General features: G+C 50.9%; 7 protein-coding genes across 7 annotated transcripts; 5 read left to right on the top strand and 2 right to left on the bottom strand.

Moving 5' to 3' along the window:
- Positions 1–124: 124 nt before the first annotated feature.
- On the bottom strand, positions 125–1,923 carry GT037_005552 (t-complex protein 1 subunit gamma; the record flags this gene model as incomplete). The annotated part of the gene is made up of 4 exons (XM_038930599.1): positions 125–873; positions 923–1,513; positions 1,565–1,846; positions 1,899–1,923. The coding sequence occupies 4 exons, from the start codon at positions 1,921–1,923 to the stop codon at positions 125–127; spliced, it is 1,647 nt and encodes a 548-aa protein (XP_038786288.1).
- Positions 1,924–2,678: 755 nt separating this feature from the next.
- Positions 2,679–3,605, top strand: GT037_005551 (uncharacterized protein; the record flags this gene model as incomplete). Its single annotated transcript, XM_038930598.1, has 1 exon — positions 2,679–3,605. One exon carries the CDS (start codon positions 2,679–2,681, stop codon positions 3,603–3,605), a length of 927 nt encoding a protein of 308 aa, XP_038786287.1.
- A 1,380-nt stretch (positions 3,606–4,985) lies between these two features.
- On the top strand, positions 4,986–7,659 carry GT037_005550 (uncharacterized protein; the record flags this gene model as incomplete). The annotated part of the gene is made up of 5 exons (XM_038930597.1): positions 4,986–5,737; positions 5,785–6,440; positions 6,528–6,771; positions 6,821–6,912; positions 6,974–7,659. Coding segments are annotated over 5 exons (2,430 nt in total), but the record flags the coding sequence as incomplete, so codon positions are not given.
- Positions 7,660–8,284: 625 nt separating this feature from the next.
- Positions 8,285–9,130, top strand: GT037_005549 (uncharacterized protein; the record flags this gene model as incomplete). Its single annotated transcript, XM_038930596.1, has 1 exon — positions 8,285–9,130. The coding sequence occupies one exon, from the start codon at positions 8,285–8,287 to the stop codon at positions 9,128–9,130; it is 846 nt and encodes a 281-aa protein (XP_038786285.1).
- Positions 9,131–9,505: 375 nt separating this feature from the next.
- Positions 9,506–11,187, top strand: GT037_005548 (uncharacterized protein; the record flags this gene model as incomplete). Its single annotated transcript, XM_038930595.1, has 3 exons — positions 9,506–10,808; positions 10,858–10,928; positions 11,182–11,187. The coding sequence occupies 3 exons, from the start codon at positions 9,506–9,508 to the stop codon at positions 11,185–11,187; spliced, it is 1,380 nt and encodes a 459-aa protein (XP_038786284.1).
- A 515-nt stretch (positions 11,188–11,702) lies between these two features.
- On the top strand, positions 11,703–16,854 carry GT037_005547 (uncharacterized protein; the record flags this gene model as incomplete). Its single annotated transcript, XM_038930594.1, has 9 exons — positions 11,703–12,165; positions 12,219–12,615; positions 12,667–13,636; positions 14,742–14,773; positions 14,997–15,822; positions 15,874–16,035; positions 16,099–16,379; positions 16,429–16,508; positions 16,574–16,854. 9 exons carry the CDS (start codon positions 11,703–11,705, stop codon positions 16,852–16,854), a joined length of 3,492 nt encoding a protein of 1,163 aa, XP_038786283.1.
- A 354-nt stretch (positions 16,855–17,208) lies between these two features.
- GT037_005546 (uncharacterized protein) lies at positions 17,209–17,718 on the bottom strand (the record flags this gene model as incomplete). The annotated part of the gene is made up of 2 exons (XM_038930593.1): positions 17,209–17,381; positions 17,436–17,718. 2 exons carry the CDS (start codon positions 17,716–17,718, stop codon positions 17,209–17,211), a joined length of 456 nt encoding a protein of 151 aa, XP_038786282.1.
- Positions 17,719–18,495: the final 777 nt, after the last annotated feature.

Below are 18,495 nucleotides of genomic sequence, written 5' to 3'. Positions count from 1 at the left end.
TACTTTCACACTGAGAATGTGTTTAGAACCATCATATGATGGCAGGTGTGATTATTTTATTTCCATAGCGACTGCTCCTGGCTTATATCGCAGGGATTCGCAGAACGTGCCTCCATGACTACATCTAATCATCACCACCGCCGATCGGGCCGCTCACTTGCTTGGCCGACTTCGCAGCGACGATATCGTCAACCCTAAGAAGTAGGCAAGCGCTCTCAACAGCAGTCTTGACACTCTGTTCCTTGACCGCTAGAGGCTCCCATACGTTGTATGACTTCATGTCGACAACCTTTCCTGCATCACCGTCGATACCCCATGTGCTGCCACCGTGCTTGCCGTCTTCGTAGCCTTCTGCGTGCTTCGCGCGCAGTTGGGTAAGCACCTTGATCGGGCTGTTTCCTGAGTTCTGAATGAGCGTGCGTGGGATGACCTCCATGGCTTCGGCGACGGCCTTGTATGGCCACTGTGCGACACCCTCAATCAACTTGCCACGCTGGCCCAGACCGACCGCGACGGCCATCTCAGTTGCACCACCACCGGGGCAGAGCTTAGGGTTCCAGATCACGTTCCTGGCAACACCCATGGCGTCGTGTAGGTTCCGCTCAATCTCGTTCAGGATGTCTTTTGAGGGTCCACGGAGGAGGATGGTGCATGCCTTCGGGTTCTTGCACTTTGTGAGGAAGGTAAAGTATTCGTCACCAATCTTAGAGATCTCGAAAAGACCACACTCTGTACCAATGTCCGAAGCGGTGGCGGAGAATACGGAGTTTACGATTGTCGCACCTGTCGCACGAGCGATACGGTTGTTGTCGGTCTTACGAACTCGGCGGATGGCGGTGATGTTGGCTTTGACGAGGTAGTGCTGTGCGAGATCTAATCCATATTAGCATGATTGCAACAAAACATGACCAGCGTGACTTACCGCTGACGCCCTTCTCGGTAATGACAAGATCGGGCTTGAGAGCGATGATGGCATCGCACATTTGCTTGACTTGCTCCTCTTCGATTTGAAGGATTCTGTTCCAGTCCTCCTCTTTGCTAACCTCAATGTTTGTCTGACTCTCTCCCTTCTTGTATTCCAGTGTGCAGTCCAACAGCAAAACCTTGGGGTTCTCGATTCTCCGCCTCATCTTGGGGTGTGTAATGTCCTTGTTGACCATGACTCCGTCTAGAACTTCGCTGTCCTCGATCTCACCTCCGGGGATCTTCTCGATACGTGCGTAGCGCTTAATGTCGACCTCCTTCTTGCCAGAGCCAATGTCGAGGGAAACGGTCCGCACCGCCTTCAAAGCCAATCCACACATGAGTTCCGACCACCGCGTTACGAACTTTGTGCCGATCGAAGAGCTGATGATCTTGTACATCTGCTCGTCGTTGTTGACGTCGACTTCGACCGCGATCTCGCTGATGATTTCTAGAGCATCGGCGAGTGCCTTCTTGAACGCTTGGATAATGACGACGGGGTGGATGTTGCGCTCAAGCTGGGGCAGAGCTTGTGCGAGGATTTCTCCCGCTGTTGATTGTTAATCCATGCCTCTTCTCTCCTCCCACACTTTGTACGCACCTAATATGATGACGGTGGTTGTGCCATCGCCGACCTCCTCATCTTGTGTCCTGCTCAACTCAATCATGCTCTTGGCAGCTGGATGTGCGACTTCAATTTCTCGGAGGATAGCGTGGCCGTCGTTGGTGAGGACGATACCGCCCATGGGATCGAGCAGCATCTTCAACATGGCCTTGGGACCGAGGCATGATCTGATAATGTCGGCGACAGTCTTAGCTGCTGTGATGTTGGATAGTTGAGCTTTGCGGCCAAACTGGCGCTCCCCGCCCGGGGTCTGGGTGTCTGTTGATGTGTTAGTGGGCTGTCGCAGCTTCAGATCGGTGGCTAACCATACTCATAACAACCACTGGCGCCTGCATCTTGAAGGAAGGCGTCTCAAAGCACGGTGTACAAGGAAGAGGGGGTCGAACACAGAGTTGCGTGGGGTATCTTGCGTCTGGTGCCTTGCAGCTCCTCCACTAACTTTTGCTACCAAAAACCGCGTCGCAGCGCCGCCACTATCCCGGCGCGGATTATCTGCGACCGGTACTAGCCACAGTTGAGCCACTTGTTTGCAGCCAATGCTGAGTCATGCTCTCCAGCTCGATCGACGGCAACTTCCACCTACACCCTGGTCGTCCCTGCCTTACACAGCGCCTTGGCGCCTGCCGCATGCGGTAGCCAGACCTCGCGTGACGGCCAATACGCGCTAGACTTGCCCTGGAGATCTCTCGCCGGACTATTTTACCCTACATTCTGCCGCCGCTCACCGCGTCGCAGCCAGCCTCTCACGGGACTTGCGCGCAGCTTACAAGACGGCTGTGGTGCCCTCCAAACCTTCCTTCCTTCCTCTCACTTCTTTTTGCGCCAAACTTCCGCACACAGCCTTTCTTCTGTTCTTTAACTTGAACACTCCCACACCTCAATCGGTTTCCTTCATCTTACCACCCCCATCACCACATCCATCACCCATCATCTCCATCGCGCCTCACCATCTCGCCATCATCTTACCCCCCATCACTGTCCCTCCTGGTGACTTCATTAGAACGTCGCATGCTCACTGTCTTGTCTTAACCACGACAGATCTTTGTATCCTTCACACACTCTATTGTTACTAAACTACTAAACACACAGCATGGGTCTTAACTACTACGCTTCTGCGCCGACCGTCGTTCTGGCGCCCCAGCAACCGCAGGGCTACTTCTCCCATCACCAGAACGCCGCATCACCAATGGGTAATTTCCGCCCCAAATACCCTACTCCGCCTTCGCTCAACTATCTAGCCGCCGTTTCCAATGTCACCGCTGGTCGCAAACGATCCATCGCCGACGTCGATGAACCAGAGGAGAACCTACCCGCCGGATCAATCGTTACTCAGTCGCCTTCAAAGCCCAAGCCCGAGCCTGTCTATGGCCCAGGGATGACGCTCATCTACCCTGGAGAACCTGGCTACAGCATGGCAGCCGAGTCGCAATCGGGCACCTGGTACGAAGAGAAGATCGAAAAAGAAGAGAAGGCTGACGCCGCCCGCCCTATCGCTGTGTCGCGCAAGTCGGTACGGATGAGCCCAACCGCCAACATCGAAGTCCCCTCCCTCAATGACATGGATGCTCAAAAGACCGAAGAGCTCATTGACGACAAAGGCAACACCATTAACACGCTCATCGCATCCCTCGGGGTTGGCTGGAAGAACGTCATGACAAACCCCAAGCTACGCGACGCAGCGCGCGCATACTCACGCGTTATTGAGCGTCATTTCGATTTCACCGATGTCCTTGTTATGCTGGAGAAGGAATCACTCAACGCTTATCTGGTACGCGCGAAACAACACGGCGTACAAGGCTACTGGCTCTTCTCGGACAACCTTCAATGGTGTCAGCTCATCGGCTGGTCGTTAGAACGCACAGTCAGCAACCTCATGTTCGGTTCAACCCCGCGTGTCGAGGGCGAGCGCATCAATGCCCGTCAACTGACGCCATCGGAACCCGCTACCACACCCACTCCTCAACCAGTGGCCGACATTCCTATGGCGACTACAGACACCGACATGATGGAGATGTGACGCGTCTCATCTCTTCTTTTCTCTTCCCTCCCATTTTCCTTACGGCAACAAAACACAAATCGGTTTTCATTTCGGCTGTATTGATTTACGGTTTTCGATGTGGGTTCTTTTTACGGCGAATCGGCGTTGGTGGTGGGATCGGATCGATCACCGGAAGTGACTCTTTCTGACATGTACTATATTATTATGATGCCTACGCCGTGATGCTTGATCAGACATACTCGATCGCGTCTGCTAGCACGTGCCACTAAACTTACCAGGCAATAAACCAATGAAACTATGATCATCATTCACCTACTTTCCTGCACAAACTGGCGCTGAATATGATTCCACCGAAATCTGACTACACATATACTTCCCTCCTATCCGAAGACTCGAACCACGTCCACTAGTAATTTCGGCGCTATCTGGGAAGCTACTCTACAGTGCTTCTCATTCTTGCTTCGCAAAGTAAACACACCACTATTGGAAGCCTTGCCAGGCACGCAATTTTCCAGACTTCTATTTTCAGTCGGATCTACGCTCGTTTAACACGATCAAACGCGCTTCCGCGGTGATACAACCAGAGCACAGAGAAGCGACTGCCCCGAGCGATTGCCCCAAGCGTCGGCCGGAACAACCGCTCCTCAGCAACGCGAACATGTCGCGCGGACGACGCGGCGTCGCGTTTCCCGGACAGCAACCTCTCCCCAACACGATTCTGACTCGTACGAACGGTGTGGATGATTCGAATTACCTGGCCTCCGTCTGTGCGCATTGCTGTCAGCAATGCGAGCTTTGGCGCACCACCAAGGATGCCTGTTTCACCACCCGCTGAAGTCTGACACGCGATTACCCTTCTTTCGGGAGGATTCTTTCCGGTTTTCCCGAGGTTTTTCGCAATTGACGAAATCGTACCTTCGAGCTAGTTCATTCTGCGGCTTTACGACTTGACAACTTCTTGCAGCTCCACGGTCCTCAGAACCTACGAGAATCGCTCAGCCAAAATCTGGCGAGCACACGATGACCTCCAGTGAAGACCAGTGAGCGCATTGAGATTAGGCCAGTGGCTGGACCTTCTTTGGCGCTTGTCGTTGACATTGTGCTTCTACGTATTTCGCCCGCTTGCGAAGAAAACATATTGCGAAATCAAATCGTCGCCTAGAACACCACGGTATAATTGACCCTCGTCTATAGCTTACTGGAAGGCTGCACAGCAGGTTGATCGAAGTCGTGATTCGGCCATTGTGATGACTGAGGTAGCCACTGGGCTCTACAAGGGTCTGTGATAATTTTTGGCACAGGTGCCTGCAAGAAAACAGTTGCTTTCTAGTCTTGAAAGTATCAGAAGCTACATCTTTCATCTGTGTCTGCTGTGATTCGCGCGTAATTCATTTCAGATTGGTAGCCAAGAAATGGCCCCCAAAGTGGCGTAACAACAGCAAGATAAGATGTTTCTTGCATGATGCAAGTGATTTCTCGAGTTTCCTTCGTCTGAATCTAAATGTGGCTATCCTCATCCTTCGATTAAACGCAATGTTTGAACCTGTTCCGTCCTTATCACTCACTACGACAAGACCCACCATACAGCCGCGATGGCAATCCGATGGCAGTTCCAAGATGCATATACCGCTTACTACCTTGGGCGATAACGACAAGCTCCCTTCAAGCAGCTCACACGAATTACCATACACCCATAAGAAGAAGCAGTCAATATTTGGGCGACTCGGGCGTGCTGCAAAGAGATACCTAGGGCCTCGTTTCTCTGGGTGGCGTTTTAGTGTACTGAGCTTCGCAGTTTGGGCTTCAATCGTCCTTCTCATAAACATCGCTGCCACGATAGCAGGTTTCACTGTCCCATCTGACGAGAAGGGGGTATTCTTTGAAGGGGATTGCGTCTACGTCAAGCGCTTGAATACTGGGCTCCATCTCGCCATCAACATTCTTAGTACTATCATCTTGGCTGGAAGTAATTATACAATGCAGTGCTTATCAGCACCAACACGAAGCGAAATTGACGCTGCTCACAACCGCAAGCCTGCCGTACATCTCGATGTTGGTATACTGAGCATACGCAATCTCAGCTATATCAGCGGACGGAGAACTTTCCTGTGGCTCCTGCTGGGGCTTTCATCTCTACCACTACATCTCGTGTAAGTCCAGAAATCATCACGAAGTACTTCCTACTCACGCTTGTCAGTTACAACTCTGCCGTATATGGATCGATATCTACGAATAGTTACTATGTATTCTCTGTAGACGAAACATTTGTCACTGATGAGCAGTGCACACACTGTTCAAATCCCTTACCGACCCCAGTCGCAAGAACCTTGAGACAACCTACAAACGATTACGATACCAGCGAAGTGACATCCACACTCATCAATCTCTGGAGCAAAGCAAATGCGCACAGCCTTGAAGAGCTCACGCCTTCCCGATGCATCGAGGAGTATGCCACTAGTATACAGTCCAATCGAAGAAATCTACTCCTCGTCTCCGACGATGACAGACTACCCTCGCCAACGAATCACTACTTCATGAATGGCTCTCACGTATATTGGGCTGACAAATTCGAGATACAAGATTGGTTTATTTCTTCAAAACGGAGCCTCAAATTCGAATGGATGTGCCAAAACCTGAACGACAAAAGCCCACCATGCTCAGATATGGTCGAAAATATTAGGAACAATCTTGAGAACGAACCGTGGAAGGTTGGACAAATCTGCTACAACGACGACCAAAACTGCAGTTCCTCAGATGCGCCAGTGAAACGCTGTCTGAGTGAGCCAGCTGAACCACGTTGCAAAATTCACTTTGAACCCGGTATTGCGATTGTGGTCATTGTTTTAAATCTTTGTAAGTCCAAATTCCAGCCTTTTTCTCGATGTAGCAATTGCAGCGCAGATTGACTCAACGCCGTACATCGTCTAACAGTTTCCCTAGTCAAAGCTGGTCTTATGTTTTACATCGCCTTTCGTGTCAATGATGAGCCGCTCATGGCGATGGGAGACGCAGTCGCCTCTTTTCTCGATAAAGAGGATGTCGAGACCAAAAACATGTGTTTGTCTTCAATGGCAGACTTCAGGAACGGCAAAGGCTACAAAGTAGGGCCGCGACAGTATAGTGGTGGTGCATACCGTTGGAAAGATGTCACCAGCAAATTGAGAAGATGCATCACTTTGACAATGTGGGTTATGCTGTCGATACTTTTGCTGTTTACTCACAATGCTGACCAGGTTTTTACTGGCTTTAGCTGTCGTTAGCCATCTACTCAAGCTGGGAATTGACAACCTACCAGCCGGAGCAACACTCAAAGAGTTCACATTTGGTACGTTGCTAGTGAGGCCTCATGTTTGAATACGTTGCTAACGATGCCCGCACCCTTGCAGGCGCTGTTGACCCTCGCGCAACTGTCAATTATCGGTCAACAGATTTGATCAGTAACGTTCTTACCGCCAACACCCCCCAAATCATTCTTTCACTCCTTTATTACGCCTACAATTCCCTCTTTACCGCAATGCTAATGGGCTATGAATGGGTCACTTATTCACAACACCGCAAAGGTCTTCGCGTAACTCGTCAACCTTCCGGTGCTCAACGATCCACGTACTTCCTTCAACTGCCATATCGCTTCGGGATTCCCCTCATGGTACTTAGTGTCACGCTTCACTGGCTGGTTTCGCAAAGCATATTCTTGGTAGCCATCGAATTATACGATGTCAATGGCGACCTGGGAGTCGGATCCAGTTCACGACGCGATCTCAAGACTTTGGGTTACTCGCCGCTGGCTATTATCGCCGTGTTAGTTCTAGGCGGAGTGATGATTATTAGTATGGTTGCGTTTGGGTACATACCATACAAGCGTGGTATGCCGCTTGCAGGGACCTGTAGTTTGGCTATCAGCGCAGCCTGTCATCCGACAGAACAAGTTGAGGGTGACGAAAGCATTGCCGAGAAGATGTTGCAGTGGGGTGTAGTCAGTATTGGCGATGATGAAATAGGCCATTGCGCCTTTTCGGCAGATGAGGTGGGAGCAGTAGTGAAGGGGAAGCTTTACGGCGGGATCACTGCATAGTTCGGATATCGTGACCGCATGGCGCAAACCAACCCATCGTAGCCAGCGGACGTCCGCCTGTTGCGATCACCAGCAGGTGTGCTCTGCCTCAAAATCAGCCGTGATGAGACTCGTGCCATACATCTAGAGACGGCGACTTGACTGTGCAACGCGACAAACGCCCCACAATCATATCCCGTTGAAGTTCCCAACTTATTCAGGATCATGAAGAAATCAGTGACTCAAGAACAAACATGATCATATTTTGAAGCGCTGCGTAGACGAAGCTCAATATTGATATCGACGCACATGACCGCAGCCTCATCCTGACCAATCAGCGGCAGGGTTCCGCTCTGGACGAAACAGGGTTATCTGGGCGGAACTCACCTTCGATGTATTTCTCAGCGCCAACAGGTCATCAATCTCTGGATTACCTTAATGTTTCGCGGCCAGATATACCCCGCAGGTGATTATCACGAGGGCTACAGGATGTGATACCTGGACTACAACAGGGCGTATATGAACCACGATGGCTGTCAGCCGTAGCCGCACGCCCTCATTTGTCTCGACGAGCTCGCCAGATTCGCTGTTGTCGAATTTAAATCCAAGCTTACCACTATCTTGAAACGAGCGAAAGGCAGACACCATGAGTGTCACCCCCATTGCTGTCACCGGAGCGAGTGGTGGTGTTGGTGGATTCGTTGCGCGCAACCTCGCCGCCCGCCAGCTCCCTCAGCGGCTCTTGGTCCGCACTCCCAGCAAGGCGCCGAAACTACCCCACAGCGAGGTACACCAGGTCGGCTACAGCGACCATGCCGCCGCCAGCGCAGCACTGAAGGGTGTGCACACGCTGTTAATGGTCTCAGCCTCCGAGAGCGAAGAACGTCTCAATCAACACCGCTCCTTCGTCGATGCCGCCGCGAAAGCCGGCGTACAGCATATCGTCTACACCTCCTACATAGCCGCTGCACCAGATGCCGTCTTCACGCTCGCACGCGACCACTACGTAACGGAGGAATATATCAAGGCCAGCGGCATGCGCTGGACCTTTCTGCGCGACAGTTCCTACATCGACTTTATGGAATCCCTAGTCGGCGCGGACGGTGTCATTCGCGGCCCGGCAGGCAGCGGTCGCGTCTCGATCGTCGCCCGCGAGGACGTTGCTCGCCTCGCCGCCGCTGTGCTCGCCGACCCAGATCCGCACGCTGGAGTTACATATGATGTCACTGGTCGTGAGGCACTGTCCATGTCGGACGTCGCTGAGATCATTAGCGCAGTTCGCGGTCGCGACGTACGGTTCCACAATGAGACTATCGAGGAGGCTTATGCGTCTCGCGCAAACTACGGTGTACCGGACTGGCAGGTTGATGCCTGGGTCAGCACGTACGTTGCCATTGAGAGCAACGTTATGGCGCCTGTCTCCAACGCAATCCAATCCGTTACTGGCTGCGCGCCGATGACGCTTGCCGAGTACTTGACTGCCAACCCCTAATAGAACAGTACTAGTTGCAACTTGAAAAGACATTTGCGACACTGCACTGCTGCAGCATGCATCCAGTCAATGACAACACACTACAATATGACTGATATTCTGAGAAGCTGGTTCTTCCTGAGCTCTATTGTTACTGGAGCCTAACCTAGGAAGATACGATCTGGGATTCCTATGCATATCATCATAGAGGATCCTACGTATAGCTTCGAGGCGGAGCAGACTGCGGATACAACGAGCTCATTCGTGATGCAGCATTATGCTAGCTTTGTTTAGTCCAATCAAGCGCACTAGCGAGGCAACGCTGTTGCCTAAACATTGACACTTCTCCAAACTCAGCCTCAATACTTGTGAACTCTCCACCTTTTCATCCCTGATATGCGCTCCTATCGATACCAGTCACTACAGCACGACGACTCGATACGTCTCCTTGTCTTGCATCCAAGTCTGGATGGTACGGATGCAGGTCCTATCAGATGTACGATTCAACATGCGCAACTCTCCGACGAGTCTCTCGAATACGAAGCAGTGTCCTACACTTGGGGCAGCGCCGTTCAGACGCAGACCATCTGCTTCCAACACGATACAACAAAACTATGTGTTGGCCAAAATTGTTACAATGCTCTCTGGCGCTTACGGCGCACACGTGGAGATCGCTTGCTATGGATCGACGCTATCTGCATCAATCAGGATGATGTTCAAGAACGAGCCAGCCAGGTTCGCATAATGGACAGAATCTTCGACTACGCATCCAATGTCATAGTCATCTTGAGTGAAGCAAACACAAATAGTAGTGCCCTGTTCGAGGAACTAGCGACAGTGGACGAAGACCTTTCACTTACAGGACGTTGCGATCGAGATCGACCGAGTGATACCATAATTGAATTATTAGAAGCGTTGTTTAAAGACCCGTGGTTTGCAAGAGTTTGGGTTTTGCAGGAAGTTTGGGCCAAAACAGATACCAGGTTTATCTGCGGCTCCGCTAGCTTCTCATATCACAGTCTCCTCAAGTTGTATTTCGGTTACAACAAGGGCATAACCACGAGAGAACTCTGGCCTCGGGCTTTGGAATGGATCAATTGGCCCCCGGAATCTTTCTCAACATCGCAGTACAACTTATGGCACCGACTGTGCGCGACCAGGCAATCGCTAGCCACTGACCCCAAGGACAAAATCTTCGCTCTGAAGTCCCTGATAGGCTCTAAAAAATCTCAGATGAATCACCTAATCGACTACACGCAGAGCGTAGAGGAGTGTTATACTCACGTCGGCACCTTTTTGTTACCGGTGTTAGGGCTTCGACTGCTCACAGCTGTTCGGCACCCACATGACAAGGAGATGCCCTCGTGGATTCCAGATTGGTCTCAAGCACTCCCATTAGGCCAAGATTATTTCCGATGGGAACGGAGCGATCCTGGCGCTTCTTATAGTCAAAAGTACGCAATACACTCCTTCACAAACAAGAGCCACGAAACCTTTCTAGCACTGACAGCCGAGGGTTGTCGTTACGGGTACATCATCGACATAAGCCAAACATTTTGTTTTGATGATTTATATGACGCCGAGATGCAGATGAAGAGACTATTTTGCCACTTCGCCTCTCTCAGGCACTGTGTCTGCCCAGAAGGTATGTGGAACGACCCTACTGTGTTGGCTCATTTAGGAAACCCTATCTCGGATGGTAAGCTCAGAGTCCGCACACGATACAAGCACTGTTAACTTGGTTGTAGCTATGTCCTCAATGAAGGGCTGTCAACTTGTAGAATTCCTTCACCGCAATTTTGGTCCCGAGTGGGAAGAGGTACGTCTATACCCTCTCGACAAGCGACAGGTTTTTGATCTCAGCATTATCAGGATAACGAAATCGACGTTGTTCTTGAGAGCTCATATTTTCGAGATGCGATGCAGCAATGCAGGATAGGTCTAACAGAAAACGGTGAATTGGTTATTGTGCCGGGTGCTGGAAAAGTTGGGGATGTGATCTGTGTATTATCGGGAGCCATATCGGCCTGCGTTTTAAGGCCTTTGTCGGATGGGAGTTGGGCACTTATCAGTGGTGATTGCCATATCTCCACAGAGAGTTACAGGTCCACAGGGGACTTCGAGAACTCATTCTTCATGTGTGATGAGTATGTTATGTGCAACCGGGATAGGGTTGAGGAGTTCAAGCTGCATTGAAGCAATCTTAGTATTCAATAATTATCGGATTCGGTGAAGACCTTTGGGGTACTACAAGAATGATGGAGTGCGTCTTGATTCCGAGAAGGCAAGCATCGAAAGATGGAAAAGTGTAGCAAGGATTACTTCCATCGACTGACCCATCACAAGACACCATTTCGCCAGAGTCACGTACATAATAACACCAATCATGTATCGAACGTGGCGCACACGAGATCTCGGCGTCCAATAGAAATGCCGCGCATAGATGATCCAACGGACATGCGTAGCCTCCTGCTATGTTTTCGCCACCACGGCTGCCTAGTTATGATGCCCGCGGAGGAAACAAGAACGCCAACACTCCTCAGCATCACACAAGTATCAAAGAACTCTGAAACAGAGATAAATCAAATCCAAGATGTCGCTCTGCAATCTTTGCCAGTCGTTCGACATCCTCGACTTCCCAAACTTGTCGCCAAATTACACTGTCTACCCTGTAACCTCCAAAACATATCCTTCCCTGGTCTCCAACATTCACAAGCTTCGTATAGGCGGATGGAAGAAGGACAGAGAAGATCCGAAACATGACTCTGAACCTCTGGGGCTGCCTTACCATCAGTCCCTCGAGGCACTAGAAGCCGCTTGCGCGGACAACTGCGCAATCTGCACAGTCGTACAACGCGATGTCGCGCAGTTCAAAACTGAGTTTTTTGAAGCGAAGAACGATACTAGTGCTTATAGGGAGAGGAGCGGAGGACCAGATTGGAGGATGTTCGGCGTGAGGGGTGTGGGTGAGACTGGAGGCTTCATGATAGTGTCGGCTGATACCAAAGCACCGTTCGAGATCTGGGTTGTTGCTGCCGTCGGGTTTTGTGTTGATTGTAAGCTCTGTACAAGCTTGTGACATGGTCGAATCAAGCTGACAGCCTTACAGATAAGGACCCGCTCACCAGCATCATCAGGGGACGAAAGATTCTCCCCAACTCTCAGCACACGCTTCAGCATGCTCTGAGTTGGGTGCGCGATTGCGATAAACAGCGGACGGATAGCCGCTGTCATGTTGATGCCGCACCCCTTCCAGCTCGCGTACTAGATATAAGAAGCTCGGCATCCCACAAGGTATCCTTGCATGAGCCCGCGGAGGGAGAGCTAGGACGTTATGCAGCACTGAGCTACGTCTGGGGCGAATCAAGCCCGTTCACAACTACGAAAGCAAACATCGAAGCAAACAAGGAGGGCATCGATATCGACAGGCTACCTGAGACGTTCCAGGATGCCATATTTGTGGCACGAGAAATGGGAATCGGATACTTATGGGTTGACTCACTCTGGTAAGTCAGACTTCTATCTTCGTATCGCCAGCATTGAACTAACAACCCCAGTATCTGCCAAGACGACTCTTCAGACTGGTCCCGCGAGACCTCCCGGATGTCTTCGGTCTACTCCAACGCCTATATAATGCTCTCAGCAACAGGTTCCGCTTCGTCGAACGCCGGTCTATCAATCTTTTCTCCCACCCGCCCAGCACCAACTTACTCATCCTTTCCCTATACTTCCACAGAGGGCACTAAAGGAACTCTGCTCGTATTTCCCTATTCTAAGGAGGTCACTAGATTCCCTGCCTGGTCAGGTCCTTACGAACTACTCAAGAACGAGCCATTGACCCAACGAGGTTGGGCACTCCAGGAACGCTGGCTCGCACCCCGCATTCTGCACTTTGGAAGCAAGGAGATGTTCTTCGAATGTTACTGTGGGTTCAAGGGTGAAAACGGTTTCTTGATGGAGGGCAGGAAGGATACGCTCTTCCCAACCACTTCTCCCGGCTCTTCTCCAGCAATCCCGAACGATACCAGCTCCGACGAGATCGATTTCACAGAACCAGAGCCCATGGAACGTCAATGGAACTCCGTATTATCTAACTACAACAAACGCCAACTAACAAATGCCTCGGACAAGCTCCCTGCCCTCTCTGGTCTCGCTCGCACCTACCAAGACATCACGGGCGACACATATCTCGCCGGTCACTGGCGTTCCACACTCCTCCAATCACTCATATGGCAGGCGACCGGTTATCCTACCGTCCCAGACACGTACCGCGCCCCATCTTGGTCGTGGGCCGCCATCGATGGTTCTTTCGGCATGTTTAGTCCTGGTATGGGATTCGACAAGGGGGATTGGGTCAGTCTTGCCACAATACATGATGCTTGGACCAACTTGAAGAACGAAGAGAACCCTTTCGGCGAGGTCACGGACGGGCAGTTGGATATTAGCGCTCCACTGGAACGACTTTTCCCCTTTGCTAGCAAAGATGAAGAGGGAGTGGAATGGCCTAAAAACTATAAAGTAGCCAAGGTACGAACACAAAACGCCAGTGGGGACAGCCGCGGGTACAATCATTTGATTTTTGATTCTGCAGACCATGCGGAAAGAGCAAAGGGCAGGGTTCTGTGGGTAGCGGTGCTTTTGAAGCATGTTCGTGCAGAAGAGAATAAGGGAGTCTGGGAGTCGAGCGTGTCTTATCATGGGATTGTTGTTGCGGAAGTAAAGGGAAGGCAGAATGTATATGAGAGGTTGGGAAAGATTCCTTTCGGTGAGAAAGATTTGGGAGAGTGTGGGTGGATGAGTAATGGAGACTTGGTAGAGAGGTTTGCCTTGGTGTAGAAACTTTCAATTGGCCTGGTAATGGCAAGAAGACGAGCCATCAGTCAGTTCTGACTGAGTGCTGACGCTACCATGCAATGAGCCAATCGGATGCAATGAGACCCGGCCACCATGCCCTTGCCTCACTATCTCACCAGTGCTCAAGACAACCACGATCAAGCATTTGCGAATCCGAGGAATGCTACTCAAAAATTGACGGCCGAAACAAAGATGCCCAGGGCAAGCGTCCATGGTTTGTGTGAAGGTATCCAAGAGCTCGCAATTTCCCAGGAATACCTTTAAGCACATATCAACATTATTTTCACAGAGAAGGCCTGAGTTCTTACATAGCTAATCCTCCGAAAAGACTCGCTTTGGTATCGTTGTTGTACATGTCTTGGAACGCTGCAGCGGAAGCAGTCTCACGGAAATCGACGATTGTTTAGATTCCGTTTGATGAACGAATGTTCATAAACCCACCCCCTCCAATGCTTATCAGAGTCAGCTTCGGCCTCTTTCCTGGACCGCGAGAGAAGTTCCCTACCCGCTGTGGTACATTGCTGCAGCAACTATTAGTACTCAATAGTGACGAGACGACACAGCTTTCGCCTACTCACCTACAACACCGACACACAGCGTTGTGCCGATGGCCTATTGGAATCAGACAGCGATGTACCGCCTGTACGAGTAACTTACTGCGTCGGCTGCATTGCCTCCATCGCGAAGTAAATCGATGCCAACCTTGCTGCACACCTCAACTTCTAATGTGACTGCGCCATTTGCGCCGATACTCCGTTGGTGACTCTGAACGGTCCAGGGCAATATAGCTAAAACAGTTGAGCAAAATCGGTAAGCCATCCGCGGAAGCGCTTCACAAGTGAGAAAAAAAATGGAATGCTGTCGTTGGCGATGAGCAATGAATTCGCGAGTATGCTCGAGGGAATCTGGTGCTCGAACAACGCGCATGAAGCGCGGCATGAGTGCACCGCTGGGCCGATCGCGGACGCCCCCGGTTTGCGTCCCGCCCCGAGCGGCTGTTCCCTTCCACGCTACCATCTAGTTGGCAATCTAGCACAACAAACCACAATTGTCGAAACCACCGCGCAATGGATATCGATAGAGAAACTACGGCTTCTTCTGACAGCGGTGACTCAGGGTCATCGGAGGATCAGCACCCACCGTCCACAGCCTCAAGGCTCACATTCTACGACGCCTTCACCTTGCTTGTGAGCCTTCAGGTTGGATCTGGCGTGTTCTCCTCTCCATCACAGGTCAACAATCACTCTCCTTCGCCGGGCGCATCGCTTATCATCTGGGCGATATGCGGCGCAGTTGCGTGGGCTGGAGCAGCGTCCTTTGCTGAATTAGGTGCGGCCATGCCTGTGAATGGCGGCCTACAGGAGTACCTCCACGAGATTTACGGCTCTTACATGGCATTTCTTGCATCTTGGATATGGATCTTTGCCACCAAGCCGTCTTCCATGGCCATCTTGAGCATCATATGCGCGAAGTACTGGACCGAGGTTTTTCTGCCAGCCAACGACGAAGAGCTATTTTGGCTAAACAAAATCATTGCCATATCGGCTCTGGCAGTCATGATATTCTTCAATTCAATCAGTACCCGAGCAACCTCTCGTCTTGCGAACGTCTTCCTCATCATCAAGTTGCTCACAGTGGCCTTGCTATTGGTGTGCTGTCTTGTGTTCATCGTGTTTGGGTTTCACGCAGGGACAAATACGCCCAACCGCGACTGGATCACGAAGAATTGGTTTCAATATCGCAATGAAGGAGAGGACTTTTCGCTCATCGACTGGAATAATGCTTCTCAATGGAGCAAGATTGGTGAAATCACAATGGCGATCTACGCCGGACTCTGGGCATATTCCGGATGGGACAATGTGAGAGCTGTGAAAGGCTTTCAAATCGCGCGCACTGACGAATACTTGCAGGCAAACATGGTAGCGGGTGAGATGCAAGATGCAGCCAAGGAATTACCTGCCGCGATCCACACAGCGGTCCCAGCTGTCATAGTATGCTTCCTTTGCGCCAACTTGTCCTACTACATCCTAATACCATGGAACGTGGTTGGAGCCAGCGACACAGTTGCGGAGGTGAGTGCCTTGAGACTTGTACATTCAGCACATGATCCTCTGATCTAACATACGCCTATGCAGACTGCCGGCCAAAATGTTTTGGGCAGGTCCGGTGCCGTAATTTTTGCTTTGCTCGTCTCCGTTGCTTGCCTAGGGTCAATCAACATCAACGTGTTTACAGGTGCGAGACTCACAATCAGTGCAGTGAATAAGGGTTATCTTCCGAAATTACTTGCAGAACATGGCCACAGCCAGAATGGGCAACCTCAAGATCGTCAGCTACAAGAAGCTCCTCGAGATTATAGCCTGTCTTCAAAGCTACTGAGTCTTTTCGGAGAGGGTCCTTTCTGGCAAACTCCAATGTGAGTACAATGAGCAACCATTTCCATAACATAGTCTGACTGTCCATAGCAAAGCTATGCTTTTCAATGGTTGCCTCACAATAGTATACATACTAGTTGGTACCTTCAGCGCCCTTGTCACATTCATAGGTAAGCTTTAACGCTTGCACCGCATTGGTGTGGATGGAAAGTTATTGACGGATCTTCGAAAACAGGTATAGCGGAGTACGTCTTCTTCTTCTTCGCTGTTTTGGGCCTTCTTCATATGCGTGTGAAGCAACCTCATCTCCATCGACCTTACAAAGCCTTCATCGGCATCCCACTATCATTTACACTCATCAGCCTTGTTCTGGTAGTTCGAGGAATACTCGCTGCTCCCGCACAAGGAATAGCAATCGCATTGTTGCTATTGTCAGGGACTATCTGGCACTTCAGAGAATCAGACACCTTCGACATCTTGAGGAGAAGAGTACGATATCAACCCATTCCGGCATGATAAGGTACTTCGAGACCTGGATGGAGGTTAAGTAAAGTGATTGGGATCATATCATTTCACTATTCAAGACCAATATGTATCTGGCATACGTTGAGATGACCACGGGCAGACAAATGACCAAGCGGTTAGGGTCTCTCTACTCCGCACAGAAGGACGGCAAGGAGTAAGAGCAGAGAACAGGCACATCTAGCCAAGCTAGCAGCTAAACGTACAAGATTGTCGCAATCTGCGTGCGATAGATCATACACCTTCCCATTGAAAAGCTCCCACCAATGCTCCGATAAGCCTTGAGACTACCGATGGGTCTCCGCCAGAGTCCTGACAGCTTTTGGATCTTCCCAGTCTCTAAACGCCTTAGGACGTGTGCGCGCGTCGCATCAGTGCATGTTGGTGCTCGGTGTAGCACGACTGAACGCGTTGCGGTCGTGGTATTTCATCGCCGTTGGAGCTATGGGTCCAAGGTTCAGCTGGATGGGCAGGGGTAGCAAGCGTTTCGTGAACGTCGACCAGGGCGATCGCAGAACCAGCTATACACAATCAATGTCGGGGAACCAGTCTCGAATCGATGTCTGGAGACGTACTTGTAGAGAGTGAACGAGAACGCTGGCGTGAATGAGGCCGTCGAGATGTGCACAGCCCCCACCTCACCTCTAGGCTAGGCCATGATAGGACTAGAGTGAGCGCTGTGCCGAAAACAGCTACGCAAACACCGACAAGCGTCAGAAGTGCTTCTGTAGACATGCCGTGTGATTGGACAGATTGCACAGCGGTAGAGTCTCGCCGTGCGGCGTGTGGCATTACGGCTGCGTAGGTGGTCCAACTGGAATGGGTCATTACTAGTGTAAGAGCGAAGAGAGAAGACATGGCGATTTGCGGAAGTGAGCTAAGTTTGTGAAGAGCAACAGTCTTCTAGAAGCGAAACAATGTTCGTGGAACCGTTGCAACTGTATCGTATCATGGATATCGAGGCCAGGCGACTTTTAAACACCACAGAGCACCGCCCGTCAGATGAGGATGTGTGGCGCGGATGACCGCCAAGAAAGCGAAGTAATTCGCGAACTTCGCTGCTAACTACGATTGGTAATATAGAGCTGTCGCTATTGGTGCAAAGTTCAACAACGTCACAGACCACTACAGCTGTCGCGACAGGGTAGAAGCGAGTAAGGCGCTATGAAAAGCAAGTTGCCGCGCTTCCTGATTGGCGATCGGTTCGTACTGGGGACCGGTCAAGATGTCGAGCTATGAGAGGCACGAACGTACTTTGTTAGATTAAGCATTTTGGCCTATGGGGGCATGTACATTCCTCACATCAGGAGAAAGATGCCAAGCTCGTTAGCACATGCCTAAGGATGTTATACGCTACAAGCTGAGTTACAAAAGTATCAGAGAATCCTGACCTAGGAAGGAATCACAAGGCTAGAAAGAACGAGATTTGCAAGTCCAGCGAAGCTTCAACACCGCGTACGGGCGTCGTTCAGCCTACACTCATCACAACCCAAACCGGCTTGGTCGAGACATGGGAAGCTTATAAGCAATATGGCGGAACACGACCTGCCAAAGCTCCGTCTTATTAGTAGGTGGTGACTTCTATGACAAAGCCCTGCCTGACAAGTTCTTCTCACTGCGCCTAATTACTAAGGC

The sequence above is a fragment of the Alternaria burnsii genome (genome assembly GCF_013036055.1).
Source record: "Alternaria burnsii strain CBS107.38 chromosome Unknown 732, whole genome shotgun sequence".
Taxonomy (NCBI): Eukaryota; Fungi; Ascomycota; class Dothideomycetes; order Pleosporales; family Pleosporaceae; genus Alternaria; species Alternaria burnsii.
Note: the sequence above shows the minus strand (reverse complement) of the source record. Positions and strands in the feature narration are given on the sequence as shown.